Genomic DNA, 16391 nt, shown 5'->3' with positions numbered 1-16391 from the left:
TAAGCAAGGCTCTTGTTGCACATAATCATGCAAGTGGAAAGAAATAATAAAATCATTTATGATAACTAATTTAATTATTAGGTCCTTAGATACGACTATTCTAACTATTATAACTTGTGAGCTTGCGTTATGTTAATCTACTATACAAATTTTAGATTTTGGCTCTCAATCTATGGGTTATAAATCTTCTGTTTATCTCTATGTAATTAATACCCTAATTGTGAGCTTGTGTTGAGTTTTTCCACTGATGATATAGGACTTTCGTTGTGTTATTCTGCTGTATAGAATTTGCACTTTGGCCCTCAAATTACAGGTCGACAAATTGCATCTCTACATCAACCACTTGATCTGAATTTGACCATGTCATGGATAGACTCATTAGGTAGTTGAATGGGTTATGTCAAACGATGCAATAGAATATGATAGGATTGTAGTTCAATGATTAATGTGTTTTTTAACACAATTAATGGAGAAAATTATAATTAATTTGGTGTCTTCTTGTTCATTTTCAGCTTATCAAGTGGCTTTTATTATTTTTGAAAATGTGCTAATGTCCATTGTCTTTTTATATAATTTTTTCCAAACTAAAAATAACAGATGAAGCCAATTTAGAAATCTATCTAGAAAATGAAAATCCATCTAGATTTTAATATAATTGGATCAAACTAAACTTTCACTTTGACTTTTTACCTAATTTTTTTATCTGAGGTATATTTCCAATAACGGAAAATTACTTTAATATTTTGGATAAAGGTCATCTCGTTGTTTGTTTGTTTGTTTGTGTTTTATATTTAATGTTGACAATCAAGTTAACTTTTTTTACCATTTTAATGAAGGTAAGGGAGGAACAAAACAAAGAGATATCTCCATCATTTTTAAGAAATTCTTTTTATATCCGATGGATAAATACTATAAAAAAAACCATAAAGTATTACAAACTTATTTTGACAAATGAAAAAGTTTGATTATGTGCTGAATTAATTTATTGGTTAGTCTTATGCTTAGGGTTTAGAACAACTTAAGCATAAGAATTAGCCTAAAGAATTAATTATGCACTGTATTAAAATAATTAAGCACTTGAAGAAAATGACTATCTGAATTGAGGAAGCAAGTTGTGGCTTTGTGAAGATGATAAGCTATAATTAACATAATCATCTCACAATCCAGAACTTCAATAGTTAAAAGACTGCCTATAGGACTCATGCTAGCTAGTATGGACTCTCAGTAAATTATGTATCATTTAATATATTAAAAAATACGTATTTATAATTTTTGGTACAAAAATAGTTTTCAACATAATCTTAGGAGTAACATTTAGATAATCCTTAATGTGAAATCATGTTGCAATATCCCTTAACCTAATGGTCACTAACCATCATGTTGAGTTTTGAAAAAATAAAAAAGGATAAAAAAAAGTTTAGAAGAGACAGAGAATCAAAAGAGTAATGATATAGCCACAAATTTTTGTACAGACTTATTTTGTACAAACTGATGTGACATGATAAAATTAGTTGAATTAAATATCTCTTGGCCCACATGATTTATTAATATTACTTTATATTTTCATTCAACCAATGAATTAATGTCACATCAATTTGTACAAGATAAATTTATACGAGAGTTTATAACTGTATCATTACTCGAATAAAAAATGTATCGGAGGAAAAGTCTCATCCTGCCTTGAAAATAAATGCAAAGCAAAAATTGAATGTCCCACATGTTGTCATGTGAGGCCATGAGATGAAAGAAGACTTACCTAGATCATAATTTTTTTATATCAAAAAATGCGAAAGTCTCAATAGAAAAGTTACCAACCACCTTAAAAAGTTCATCAATTACAATCACATTAGAGTGAGGAGTTGTTCAAACCAGAATTAGGAGAATTGATGCCCAACCTTAGTTTTTGTTCCAAAAAGAAGCTAAAGATTTTTCGGGTTGTTGAGATGGTTACCAGAAAATGTCAATTATCTGTTGAGAGGTTTATCTCTTCTAGACTTGTCTAAAAACCAAAGCAAAATTCCCTCACCAATATATTTTACCAATTCTGCAGACAACTGTGCTCACATCTTTTTTTAGCAAATCCCCAGGAATATTTTTGTCTTAATCCCCAACTCCCACAAATTATGCTCATCACTACTTTTTCAATTTCTCAAATTTCCTTTACCATTTTCTTAACGGAAGAAAAGAAAAAGAAAATAGAAAGCAAGATTTAGTGGGCAGATTTTCTTTGCCTCTCATTGAAGTTAGCTCTTGAAATATTCCCAAGTAAACTCTTTCTATTTCTCTTTCTCTTCCTCTTTTCCTCCATTTTTGATCATTTCAATCTCACAAACTCGTTTCCTAAACTTCTTTGCAATCCCCAAAATCCCCACAAAAACTCATGTCATTTTTCTGTTAATATATAGCTGTACCCTTTACCAGCTTCTATATTTTTTTCTTCATCTACTTTTGTTTCTTGGCTTATGTTACTTATCTCTGCAGTTTCTGATTCAAAGATTCTTGTACTGTCTCTTCTTTAGGGATAAAACGGACAAGCTTCCTCTGCTTCATTGACAGAGAAGAAGACATTTCATCTCTGATCACCAAATTTTCTTAGAAATTCTCACCAATGAATCTCTTAATAACTCTCCTTTTTTGACTTCCTTAGTCAGAGAAATTTAGTCAATTTTCCAAGTCTTTCACTTTTGGTTCTTCTTGGCCCATCAAAATTGAATTTCTTTTACCTTTTTTTTTTTTGGCTCTTTAAAGCCACATCTCATTCTTGAAATTTGCTTCAAGCCCTTAAACATCAACTTTCTTGAATTCTTGAGTCTTGATCATGATGTGCTCGGAGACAAGTCCGCCGCGAGTTTCGTTTTCGCATGATCCAGGCCTAGCAGACGTTGTCCCTCGAAGAGACAACACGCTCTTGGACATGAATTCTGAGTTTGAATTCAGCATTGCAAGCACCTCTGAGCTAGAATCTTGTTCAGCAGATGAGCTTTTCGCCAACGGTGTGATTCTTCCGGTTAAATTTCAAGAAACCTCAAAGCAAGTCCAAAAATGCGCAGCTCCACCAACTGTATCATTGCCTCCTCTTCCCCGTCCTCCCTCTAATGAGAATTTAAAGAAGAATCTTCAAATAACGGAGGTTAATAAGGATTTGGTAGAGAAGCCTCGCCAGTCAAAATCTTTGTGGGGTTTTAAGAGAAGTAGCAGTCTAAACTGTGAAGCTAAGAAGAGCTTAATATGTTCATTATCACTTTTGTCGCGCAGCAATTCAACAGGTTCAGCGCCTAATAAAAAATCTTCACTGAAGGATTTTCAGAATAAGCAAGGTTCACAGAAGCTGCAGGCATCATCATCAAGTTCTTCTTCTACAGGTCATCCATATCAGTTGCAGCACAAAAAGAAAATTTATGGGAATGGTGGCGTCAAGATTAGTCCTGTATTGAATGTGCCTCCTTCTTACATTTCTAAAGGAACCGCAAATCTCTTTGGTTTGGGCTCCTTCTGGCGTAGTAGTGGTTCAAAAGACAAGAAGAGCAAGAAATGATTTAAGTACTTACTTTTATTTAATTCATTTTCCAATCTTATGTCAAGTGGTGCATAAGTTCATACCTCTTCCTCTCATTTTTGTATTTTGAGTCAAGACGGTTGTATCGTGCCATCACATAGCTTATTTATTAGGTTGTTTATACAGACTTTTGATTGTAAATATCAATAGATTAATAATTGTATTGTAATTTTAAAAAAGAAAATTTAATCTTATTTATAATATTTCATTTTTGTTAAATAATTAATAAAATGGTAGCAAAGTCAATATCTTGTGTTTGGAATTTTACATCTTTATCTCAATCAATCAATATCTTGTGTTTAATTAGTGGATTCAAGCCCTTACCTTATGGTCTATTCTTTGGAGCCAAAGAAAAGGACTTGGGATTTTAATAATGGGGAGGCTATATTTTTTGTTATGATTGTGGAAAAGATAAGAGATGGAAGAGGGTATGTGGCAGTCTCAATGCATATGAAAATGTCACTAGCCTGGGGGACATAAGGACAGGTTACCCTTCATTCATGGCTTTGTCCCCTTCCACTGAGTGTCTTTTTGATTTATTTCTCTTGGTTAGATGGATGATGACTATCATTTAGACTTCGGTTTCTTCAAAAGCACCCTTCGGGTGTCTTTATTTTGCTAATAGACATACACGAAGTACATAAACTTTTGAATTTGTTGTCCATCGTTACGAGATTTGTCTTCGATTTAGAGGTAAACTTTTGTCTCTTATTGTGAGGTTAGGCAATGTTAATAATCGGAGAGGGACTGTGTGGGATTGAAAAGCAAATCTATATTGAAATCCCTTTACTGTGCTTTTCTCAAGTCTTTTTGTTTCCATTAGCTTTTAAGCCCCCACCTAATCTAATCTAAATCTGATCTTATGTCCTTTTTCTTAGGGTACCCCAAACCTAACCCTACCCTAACCCCACCCCTATCCCCTCATTGGCTGTCTGGTGTATCAAATACAAAATTGGGGTCAGTATCATTGTTGAATTCAAGCATCCGTTCGACATCTGCCATGCGCCCATAAGTTATTTTCGTACAAGACTAAATACCCATTGGTTTTCAAATACATGGCTTTAGATCATGTGAGATACACGATTCTTCTACAGCCGTTGAATGAAAATCATCTAACGGTTGTGGAAATAATATGATTTTATTATTTTATATTTCTACAACCATTGAATTTTTATTAAACAACTGTAAAAGAATCATGTATCTTACATGATTATATAAGATAATAATCTCCCAAATACATATGTGAAAATAAAATTAATTCAAATAAAAATGTACTTCAGTCATGAGTACAATTTTCTTTAGAATCTAATCTAACTAATGGTTGTGATTAGGTTATTTTATGGGTATCGTGCCTTACACTTTGAACAACTTTAAATAGTTGAATTTTATTGATTTTATCATTATCTGGCGATGTCGAAATTATAGGGCTTATCCCTGGCTAATATGATGCCTGGCTTTTATTCAGTTTAAAAATTTGGACACTATTATTACAAATGCAGGCATGCAGTACAATTTCACTTTGCTTGAACAGTAAGGCATTTTCATTCATGGGATTTGCTCGTGAGATCAGTTTCTTTTCTCATGTAAATATTTTCTTTTTCCCCTTTTTCAATAGAAATCACATTGAAAATTAAACATAAATCATATTGCATTAATATTTTCTGTGACCATCCTTTGCAATAACATAGCCTTTACATATTTTGCTTTGGAGCAGTAGATTGCGATGTAATTTTTCTAGCAATAATTGTGTTGTATGACCCTACAAGCCCTATCAACATTGGATTCCAAAATTTACCCCAAAACTATTTCTGAAATTCTTTTGGTTCTGTTGTGATAATAGATGCTAAAATGTCATTGCACAAGATATGCTCTTTAACTCTAGTGAAATGGCAGTGAGTTTACGACCGACAAGATTGGAGTTGTAGAGATACCTAATTCGTGATGGCAATATGAACCACAACTGTAAAGATGTGGGGACTGTCAATAATAGTAGGCTACTACTAGAAATTGAACAGCTACATCTACAATGTTGATGAAGCAAGCATTATTGGTTTTTGTCTATTGGTATGGTGGTCCATTCCACCAACTCTAAATGGATATATTCCATTTTGGAAGCTCATATTGGTGTTATCACAAAGATGTAATGGAAATGTAACCATGATTAATTGCATTTATCAAAAAGGGACTCGAGTTAATTCTATCTTCTGAAAGTAGCGAGGCCACACCCAGCACCTAGAGGATGCCATGCTCTTACATTATATGCGACTGATGCAACAGACAAGCTTATGCAAATTATGCAATCTTTTTTATTCGGCAGCAAGGAAAAAGAGGAAGACGGAAACTACTACGCATGGACGCATATGGACCACGCCACATTGCACTTAATGCATTGAGACCATTTGAAAAAATTGATTGATGCTGGGGTCAAAATCTTGTATAAACTTGTATTTTGCTTAAGATTTCGGCTGATGAGATCCAGAAATTCTATACATTTTTGCCTTGGCTGCTCTGTGTTTTCAATTTGTCTCTGTACTCTCTGGGTGGTGAACTCAACCGAAACTGTATGCCCATAGGGACTTTCTGTATGAACTATTCTGCACAGGACAGCATTGACTCTACTAGTATGTACAAGCTAAATTTGTATACATATTTATAGACAAAACTCTCATTTGTGTGATGTAGAAGAGTTGGAAACTGTTGTGTCATTCTTGATTAACCGGGTGTTGTAGGATCCACAGAATCCACATTTATGATATAACCAATGGAAGCGTGCGGCACCCTTCTGCTCGCAATCATTGCAAAGTATATCCTGGAATGCAATGCAGAAATTAGAGTACTTAGAAAGGGAATAGCCTGGGCAGTGGATTGCTTCTACCAGATGTGGTATAATTATAATTTTCATGTAAATGTTATGACCAATGCATAAAGAAAATGGAAGAGGTTTGATCAGCCGCTGTGTTTCTACCAATATCAATTAGTGCAGGGGGGGGAATTTGTGGTGGGGGGAAGGGGAACTTTTGGTGCTAGATTTATCACAGTTGTAAAGAAACTATGGTGACAGCAGTGGGACAGTGGCTGTAAAAGGATACAGAATTTTTTACTTATAAATTTCTTATCCACAAGATTAAACATAAAATATACTGGCTAAAGAAAAAATGAAATGCAAACATATCAACTTGAGATAAAGTTGTTATAGTAAATAACCAAATGAAACAGCATTTCAATATTGAAGCAGAGAGTGAGGCAGGAAGATGGAAGGAAAATGCACCTGAACTTGATTTCTATATTCCTCTGGAAGTTCTTCCACAGCCAGCAGTGCATCAATCATGCCGAAGTAAATCTGAGTTGATTTGGAAACAATAAAGAAATATATTTTGTCATGCTTGAATTACATTTACACAGTATGCCTCAAAAATAAGAAATATGAGAAAAAGTTTTCTTACTGCCATATCTCCTAAAGATTTGCTGCAAATCGGACAGGTGTAGTGACTACAAGTGTATGCCTAACAAATCATAATGTAATCAGATAAACTACTGTAGTAGAGATGCCTTTTAAGAAGAAAAATTACATGAAAGAAAATGAATTGAAATTGCAATTATCAGTAAAATAGAGACCTGAAAGCAAGCCAAATGCATGTAATGGCCACAGGGTAAAGCTCTGACTGTTTCACTTGATGTGAATAAGAAATCACAACATATAGGGCAGTTTGTTTCTAGACATTTTTCCAAGCACTTGTGATTCAGTAACTTCAATCCCAAGCAACAATTGCAAGTCATACAATGGAAAAAATCAACGCCGAGACCTCCACCGACCCGGCATAAATTACAAAATGGACAATGATACACTGTCCTGAAACACAAAAACGGAATTTGCAACTGAGTCAGCACATTATTTTCCATTTCGAAGATGAGGATAAACAGGGCTAGACTCTAAAAACAATTCACAAATGCAAACTATGAAGCTTACAATGTTGTTTTGTAATTTTTTAAAGACAGAACAGGAGTAGTTGCTATTAAAATCAACTGTTGTTAAAATTATTCTACAAAAATGCAAGGAAGATTCGGCACATATGCTGAGCGCAATATGAACAGACCATATCATATTGACTACCAAGTTTATTTCTTAAAATTCTGCAAGCTTCACAACTCACCAAAACTTTAGTTCCTCTAAAAATCCTTTTTTTTTTTTAAATAAGAATTTCAAAGAAACTAAAACACACCATTAATTCGGAATTCTCCATGTTTACACACTGAATATTTTATAGAATTTAACCCAGTTAACCGACCTCAATCTCAATTTATAAATATTAAAATTCATGAAGAAGTTAATAAATACTAATACTCATTCATTTTCTTCATATTGAAAGCAATCTAGCAAAATTTGCAAAATAAATCATAGACCATACATTTATTGAACAAGAAAAGGATCTGTATTTAAACATAAAAAAATACAGAATCAATTTATTGAAAAGGATAATTGTATGAGATCAAACTTATTATCATAAGAATAACACATTTTTTAATATACAAAACAGCAAATTATCTTTATTAACCTCATTATATAGCCATAAGTTAGTTCACACTAACAATATTTATAATAATTATAAATAGTTCTTAACAGTCATAACAACAAATTTTAGTTTAAGTAATATCACATATCAACTGCCCTTACTCTGTGTGCTTTGATCATTCATAACCTAGGAACAAGGAATTTGAATGATGAACTTTCTGTTGGAACTCATGTACCTTTCATCATCAAAAAATTTGCATATGTTGCAATAGTACTTCGCCATAGATAGCCCATTGCATGAAGGTGTCGTGCAGTTTGGCCCAATAGCCTGAATCTTAAGGCAACGCATGCACATCATTTCCGACGTTGCTTTTCTGCAATGCTAAACCAAAAGTCAGACAGTGAAACCTCACTTTTAATGTAAGAAAGAGCATAGATTATTATTACCTATCCATTGAGTGATCACTCGCTTTATCATGGCAAAACCTACAGGTAAACAACTTGCCACAGCAAGCAGCACGAATTTTACAGTTTCTTTTGTAGTGCTCACACCCAAACACTTGTTTCTCTGGATCTCGATATGATGCATAGCAGTCCAGCCCTTCTTCACCTTTAGAACTTTCACCAGCTGTAGCTTGTGGTAATTTCTGCTGAGTTGCTATCCAGCGACTAAAATAAACCATATAGTGATTGATTATTCTGGACTCGTAGATAAAAGTTATGAACACAAAGAAAATAAAAAAGAAACAAGAAATCACAACGCAAAATACACAGTTGAATTGAGACATAAAAAGCGAATAATAGTCACTGAACTCAACCTTGTCATTAGATTTTGAGCTAGATATGCTTTTCTCCTTGGATCAAGAGTTGGGTCCCGATAAACCTTTCTGATCTCAGCTTCAAGCTCATTTTGATTCATACGGAAGATATCTTTCCATCCAGGCTTAAACATCAAATCACTTTGGTCCAAGCTTTCATGGAGATCACTATCTAGAAACCAAAAGTTGAAACGATTTAAACCATTTGACCCAACACAATATGCACTCAATATCTACAGGGAATATAAGATTAATAATAAATTTTAGTAAGTTCACAATCTATTCAGAAAACTGCAGCTATTCGAATCAATAGGAAACTTGCTAAGCAGATACCTTTATGAGAAATGTTAGCATCAGGTGTTTCAGTCAGAAAAGATGATTCATGAGGTCCTTTCCAGCATTCGTCAAGCCACTCATTGAACATTGTGTTTTTGGTTGCATGCTTCCATGTGTCTATCAGTTTGCTCTGCTCATCTTGAGTAAGTGCAGAAGTTACCCATGGTAGCATGGATTGGAGCACCTCAGCACCTGTGCTTCCAATTATGCGGCCGACTATTTTGTCTTGCTCCTCCACAGAAAAATGCCTACCAAACAATGGCCACAGCTCAAGTTCCTCCCCAAGGATATGCTGATCTAAGGTGACTTTTATGGATTTACACATCCCTTGAAGCTTAGTAGCTAGCTCATTATACTTTCTTCTATTATCACTACCATAGTCCGCTGAAAATTTATCTTCCTTCTCTGAATCGGCATTCGGCAAGCTTTCATGAAGTTGTGAAACTTCAGAAAGAACACATGAAATATCTTCAAATAGTTTTTCCTCCTGCTTATGGTCCAATGTGTATGAGTGACTCACATTGTGAAGTGCCTCTTTGGACTCCAGTGCTGGAAAAACAATTTCATCCTCAGCATTACTGTGAGCTCTGTATAAGCCCCATAGAAGACGGAATCTTCCAATAAACTGTCGAAGGAATCTCTCATCACAATCACTCAGTTTTGCAGATTCCATGTCCAGATACTCCAAGTCTTTGCTTATGGCTTTATGAAATTTGAATATTGTATCAATTGGTCGTTCTGCCGATACAACATCATAAGAGCTATTATCTGTTTCCCACATAAACAGACTCGAATTCAGAGATGGAGCAGAGGAGCTGAAAGACAAGGACCGGAGAGACTTAGCTGTAGAATGAGAACTCAAACCCAGGTTATTACTGTTTACCCCTAAACCCGGGACACAACAAGATTGATCGCTACAGGATCCTACATGCGAAGTTACAGATTCTAAGGGGAGAAGGGTATTGCCATTTTTGCAAGACAGGGAGATGTTTTTTTTTAATGGCCTTGTTATTTCGTCTCCATGAATAGATATTAGACCTGCATTAGTACATAATGTCGCAACGCGTGTACAGCATGAACAAGAAAACTTTTCTTCAATATCCGTTAACCTTTTCACAGGACAGCAACCAACTGCATTTGGAGACAAACAGAGGCTCTGGTTGCGGCCCTTGCATCCCCAGCCAGAGAAAAGTATGATGAGAGCAGCATCTGTTGCTGGAGCTGAATCAAATAGGTATTCAAAATTAGAGTCGTATACATAATGGTAATTTTCTCGGATATAATTTACCTTCTATCATGTTACAATATAGGGGATGAATATATTACCAGCAGATTGCATGTTTTTTAGGACACTTCTAGCTTCATTTTCAGTCAATGATCCCATAAGCCATGGCAAGACACGCTCAATCAATTTTAATGGCATTTCACACAAGCTTTGGTACAAAATTTCCCGCTGTCTCTTGAAGCTAAAGTGATTTCGGGCAAGTGGGAGAACCTATACAAGCAAGGAAGAAGGATATTGGTGCCTGAGATTTATTATAGTACGATACCAATTAAATATTGGAGAGAGCAGGCCCTATAAATTTCATTACATTAGTATGAAATCTGATAGGAAATTTTAATATAGGATCTGAGTAATTTCCTATCACACTACCGGTTGCCCCAAAAGGATTCATTAAACTTTATAGCATTAATTCAGCATCATAGAAACTTGCAGGGCAAACTCACAGCAGCAAATAATAATCGATAAAAATTTCCTATACGAACAAAGAAAGCTAACCTGAACTTCCACTTTGTGGAAGTGCCTCTCAATTGTTTCCATTATTTGATCCGCATGGGAGCACAACTTTGCATAAAATTCAGCGGATGTAGAAATTGCTCCTTCATTTTGAATACTTTCAATCAAAAGCCTGAAGTCATTAAATTGGCTTTCTTCTTCGGCATGCTTCTGAGAAAAAGAGGATGCTCCATCTACAGCAGGGAATATGACGTTGACTTCAGCAATACTGCAACCAACAAGGGCAAATGCTCCAGATGAAGAACAGAGAAGAAATATCAACTACTGTATACTGATTATTAATCTTTCAAAAAAAGGAATTAAAAAAAATAACACCCTTGGAAAAATATAAACACAAAGATTGAAAATTATGGTCACTCAACCTCACTGAGTAATCATATGAACAAGAAAATGTTCCATAACTGTATAACATAAAAATAAAGGGTTACCAATGAAAGATGAGAACTTCAGCAATGAATTGCAACCGTTCATTGAAGGCCAACAAATTTGTGAAATCACCAGAAAGTTGTATCTTCCTAGACTCCTCAGCTATCTCGTTCAACTCTTGTCTTATAGCATTATGCCAAAGCAGTATTTCATCGATAGGATATGTCCCATGGATGCTGGAAACTTCATTAATTGGTTCTAAATATTTCCTTTTTCCAGACTTTGGTGAATCACATGCACAGTTTATTCTATCCATTTGTTGAATCAATCTGTTGGCAATAGAATCTAAAGGACATTGGACCCGAGAATCATCCACACAGCTTCCTGTTTTGTCAGCATCATTTCTTCTTTTCATCCAGGTGAATACAACCTTCAACAAACAAAGTAATATAATCAGCTAAATGCAGCCACCAAAAGATATTCAGAAAAAGCTTAATCCTCTGAACGAACTCAAATCTTGCCTGCTGTAGAAGCTTTTCTTCTGGGACTATCTTGCTCAAGCACTTCCGCATATCTTGATATTCATTAGTTGAAATAGAGGACGAAAGCCACGGAAGGAATTCTGCCATCATATTTACAGGAATGCTACAGAAAAACTGCCACACAAGAGATGCTTGTTCTTCTAGCGAAAAGTGCTGTGTAAGTAAGGGAAAGACCTGACATGAACAAAGAAGATCAAATTTATTAATTTCTGCTTTAATGCAAATAATCAAAATAAATAGCGCTTCGAACACTTTGGAAAAAACATGCTAAAACATATAAATTAATTTTATCAAAATATGACAAGAATCACTCCTTCAATCAATTACTATATAAACTAATTAATAATAACATAATTTTTCTTTTTTTGTTATAATAATACAGCAAAACAAAAAGGAAAGGGTAAATAATTAAATTATTTGGTAACTTGTTTTACTTTCATTTTCAAATAACAAGTTACATGAAGATGGATTTCGACCATAACTGCTACGATAGCAATGAATCTCCCAGATCATTTTAGGTGGCGTCTTGCATTAATTAAATAAAGTTTAATGTTCACATAAGTATTACACATACCAATTGTAACCAGTCAACTAACACAGATTCCAGGGACATCAAATATTCCCATAAAAGATCCAATTTCTCATATGGAGAATTTTTTTTTGAAAAAAATAAAAAGAGTGCGAGAGAGAGATATAGAGAGGATAGAGAAGAAGAAAAAGAACAAGGAGGAGAAGGAAAAATTAATTCCTTTTTTTAATATATTTATTTCCATTATTAGCAGGAAAATAGCATTGCCTTTCTAAAACAAGTGAGATGGAGCCCAAAATGATAGAATTGTTGATTGAGGGTCACCCATACAAGCTTGAGAATTCCAATGACAAATAACCAAAATACTGCACTAAGACAGAGAGTGCAAGGGGAAAAAAAAAGGAAAGGAAAAAAATGTGTATCTGCAAGATAGTATGTATTTGAAAGCCAAGAGTACAACAAAAGTCGACTCGAATTACTGGACCACTCAGCCCATGCCATACGAACTAAATAAGATAACAAGATAACAACTCTAGTAGGGATATATATGACAACATAAATACCAAATAAAAAATGACAGATATACTAGTTATAGTGTTTATTATTTTTTGAGAATTTAAGAAATAAACAACCTTTCTATTGATTAGGATCTAACCCCAGCACATTTCTGTAGAAATATTTTACCTCCCACTAAAATTTGTGAATTTTCTATGCTCTTTGTTGTTGCAGCACTTCTTTATAATGGTAAGAAGAGTTTAATAAAAAAAAATAGTAAATACCTAGAAGACAATGCAAACGTCACCAGAAGGAGCTGTACCTGCTGTTCTTCCTTTGACATGTGCTGGTTAATTGATGTCTGAAGGGCTCTAGAACAAGATGCTAACTCCTTTGGGAAACTTTCATCATTTTGCGTATAAGAATTTAGCAGCTGAAAAAGATGATCAAAAAGATTGCTTTCACCCTCATGTTCAAGGGAGTATTTTCTTGCCACATTCTTTACACGTATATCAAGAGCTGGAAAGATGACCTGCATTTTTTAGAAAAATCATTCACTCATAAATTCTAATTTATTAGCTTTCTTTTACCCCAAAAGGTGGATACAGCAGATTAGGAAAGAGAATTTAAGTCAATTGACTATAAGATCCCTTCTTGATAACAGGGTAAAAGCGATAGAAATATAGCACATATGCTCCATATTGTTACCATTAACAAGAGCTCAAGAGAACTTTCCTAAATTCACTTCGAGAAGCACAAGAAGCAGCAGTTACTAAAAGTCTTCATTTTTATAAATACGGTTTCAATTGGAAAAATAGTACACAAAATGCATTTATGCTCAACAGCTGATTGCAAGCATTACATTATGCATATAACGTAGTCATTAATTGTCTATCGATATTTATTAACTTGAAAAGGTAGAAAACCAAATATACCTAGTGAAGAAAGGTGGCATGTGAAACAGTAGGAATGCGTTAACTAATGGCACATATATGTACCTTCAGGTAATGTAAAATATCATGCAGAAACAGAAGTTCGCACCACTAAATTCCGAAAGTGACCATCCTATAGGAGTATTATTAGCTATCAAAAAATTTGGTATGACCTAAGTCAAGCAAGAGAATATGCCCTTTGTTTGACAAAAAACAAAACTACAAACATGCCCCTCGCCACCCACTTTCCCGCATAGTTTGGAACCATCGTATTAGGAAAATTTGCAGTGCTATTCACAATAAATCACTGCATTTTCAAGAAAACTACATAGAGGAATTTTCAAATAAAATAAATGTATTGATATACTACATCACTTCAATATAAAATAAAAACATTAAACTTTGGTCTCCTTAAATTTGTGTTTCCTTCTTATTCTTCTTTTGGTGGGAAATGTAATAAAAATGAATTTAGGAAATACAAGATTATGAAGGGAGAACATAAAATAAGTCCCAAATGAAAATTGACAGACAACAGTGTTTATAAAGAAAATGAAGTAAAAGCAGTGGAAAAGTAATAGCTGAATTTTCATTTTTCTTTTGGAATTATCCATTTAAAAATATAGAATTAGTTCTATCATTCAATTTAACTAAAACTGAAATTTTGAAAGAACATATGAAAACACAATTAAATGCCACACGCTATCAGCTTTCAAAGTACAATTTTTTTGCAACATGCATGTATCAACAAGAATGTAAAATATAATAACAAAGCTAAATATTTTAAAATTCAGCAATTTTAAAAATATGATTTTAAACTTACAGGTTAGAAAAAAGAAATTAAATGCAATGAGAAAGCAGCTCACATACTAATTTAAAATTAATATCCAAAAAATATATTACACTAAACAAACTAGAATCTTACAACATTTATACAGCCACAGTGATTTTAAATCTTTTCAAAAAATCTTACCTCATCTTCAGCATTGGAGTGATGCTTGTAAACGGAGTGCAAGAAACGGTACCGTTCGGACAACGACAGAATTTCGACGCGGTGACCAGTGGCGAAGTTCATGGCCAATTGGTGAAGCGCGTCGAGCTCATTGCGCACCGCTTTGTGGAAGAAACAAAAGATCAAAATCGGCGAGTCGTCGTCTTCTTCTTCGTCTAGGTCCGAGCTCTTCGAAGACGACGGCGACGTCGTTTCGACAGATTCTGTGACGACGGCGTCTCTCCGCTGCAGTTCCGGCAACAACGTCGTCATTTTTTTATTTTGTCGTTATGTGCAAAAAGTTTCTTTCCGTTTCTGTTTTTGTTCGGATACGAAGAGCAGAGGGGAGAGAAGCTGAGGTGTTTGTTTGGTTTGGTTTGGTTTGGTTGTAAAATGAATTTATTTTTTTTTATTTTTTTTGAATTTTTGAATTTTAATTTGCTTGCGAAAGTGATGACAATTTGTAATATTTATATAGTTGACTTGGTGCCACGTGGAGAGGTGCTGCCACGGGGATGCTGATGTAAGCAAAGGGCGGTCCAAGTACTAAAGTGAGAGCGAAGGTGGGTGGGGGCACGTGAGGAGAGAGTTTTGGATAAACCGATAAAGCAGGAAAAAGCGTGATTACTACGTCGTTTTGTGTGTGTGAGAGACAGAGACAAGCGCGTGTGAAAAGACCACTTGTTTAGGTTGCGGAAATTGTGCAAAAGAAATGGGAAAAATTAAAAGGCGGGGAAGGTGAAATTACGAAGCAGCTAATATTAATTGATGGATATTTTAATGATAGTATATAATTATATTAATTATTTTATTATTATTTTATTTTTTAATCTAAAATTATTTATGTGTATTTTAATTAGAAAGATTTGTCTCACAACCACCTTAAGAATATTGAAAGTATAAATAATTACCATAAGTTTAACAAAAAAAAAAAATAATTAGTTGATAAAAAATTAAATCTTAAAGTGGCTCTAAGGTATTATCATAAATTCATGATGTGTGCTTGCATTTTTCGATATTCTTAAAAGATTTAGAGGATTATTTCCCTTTTACTTAATAGAAGTTTAAATCATATGTGAATTCTAGTTATTAAAAAAAAATTATCAATTTTAAAATATATGTGAGAGAGAGAGAGAGAGATATTAAAAATAGAGGAAAAAACATACTTACAACATCCACATTTTGCGCAAATGCACATGCAGACTTCTTTGATTGAAGTTTCCTAATAAAAGGGAAGAGAGAAACGACTTAGTCCTTCAAAGAAATTATGAATTTGAAGAAAAGAGAGGGGATTAAATTATTGTCATAATCAAGGTCATCAATGTAAGAATTGACCGAAAATGAAACATAATAATGGATACGGGCTTGAGGTTAGTGGCCGATTGTGGCATTAAGAGGGCACAAGATGATTGTGTGAGGAGCGTGTCACGTATTAGTCAGCACTTGATCATCTCATGCCTTCTCACGTCGTCGTTTGGACAACACATTCCCTTCCTCTTAAGTAATTGATTATTTGACCAA

At 34.2% G+C, this 16391-nt stretch overlaps 2 protein-coding genes across 5 annotated transcripts; one reads left to right on the top strand and one right to left on the bottom strand.

Moving 5' to 3' along the window:
• Positions 1 to 1905: 1905 nt before the first annotated feature.
• On the top strand, positions 1906 to 3674 carry LOC18046130. Its single transcript, XM_006442557.2, has one exon. It carries the CDS (start codon positions 2819 to 2821, stop codon positions 3533 to 3535), a length of 717 nt encoding a protein of 238 aa, XP_006442620.1. The 5' UTR covers positions 1906 to 2818; the 3' UTR covers positions 3536 to 3674.
• A 2068-nt stretch (positions 3675 to 5742) lies between these two features.
• On the bottom strand, positions 5743 to 15256 carry LOC18046129 (zinc finger protein BRUTUS). Of its 4 annotated transcripts, XM_006442556.2 has the most exons (14): positions 14853 to 15256; positions 13273 to 13482; positions 11906 to 12100; positions 11447 to 11814; positions 11001 to 11226; positions 10547 to 10715; positions 9218 to 10441; positions 8885 to 9056; positions 8514 to 8735; positions 8303 to 8440; positions 7172 to 7406; positions 7000 to 7059; positions 6825 to 6896; positions 5743 to 6365 (listed from the first exon to the last, which is right to left on the bottom strand). In XM_006442556.2, the coding sequence occupies exons 1-14, from the start codon at positions 15141 to 15143 to the stop codon at positions 6222 to 6224; spliced, it is 3726 nt and encodes a 1241-aa protein (XP_006442619.1). In that variant the 5' UTR covers positions 15144 to 15256; the 3' UTR covers positions 5743 to 6221. The 4 variants fall into 4 exon arrangements, 3 of the variants coding, with proteins under 3 accessions (XP_006442619.1, XP_024044119.1, XP_024044120.1); XM_024188351.1 differs by lacking the exon at positions 14853 to 15256 and having other exon boundaries at positions 13235 to 13315; XR_002906440.1 differs by lacking the exons at positions 7000 to 7059; positions 7172 to 7406 and having other exon boundaries at positions 6279 to 6365.
• Positions 15257 to 16391: the final 1135 nt, after the last annotated feature.

The sequence above is a fragment of the Citrus clementina genome, unplaced genomic scaffold, assembly GCF_000493195.1.
Source record: "Citrus clementina cultivar Clemenules unplaced genomic scaffold, Citrus_clementina_v1.0 scaffold_3, whole genome shotgun sequence".
In the NCBI taxonomy this organism is placed as follows: domain Eukaryota; kingdom Viridiplantae; phylum Streptophyta; class Magnoliopsida; order Sapindales; family Rutaceae; genus Citrus; species Citrus x clementina.
This window is presented reverse-complemented; position numbering and strand designations above follow the sequence as displayed.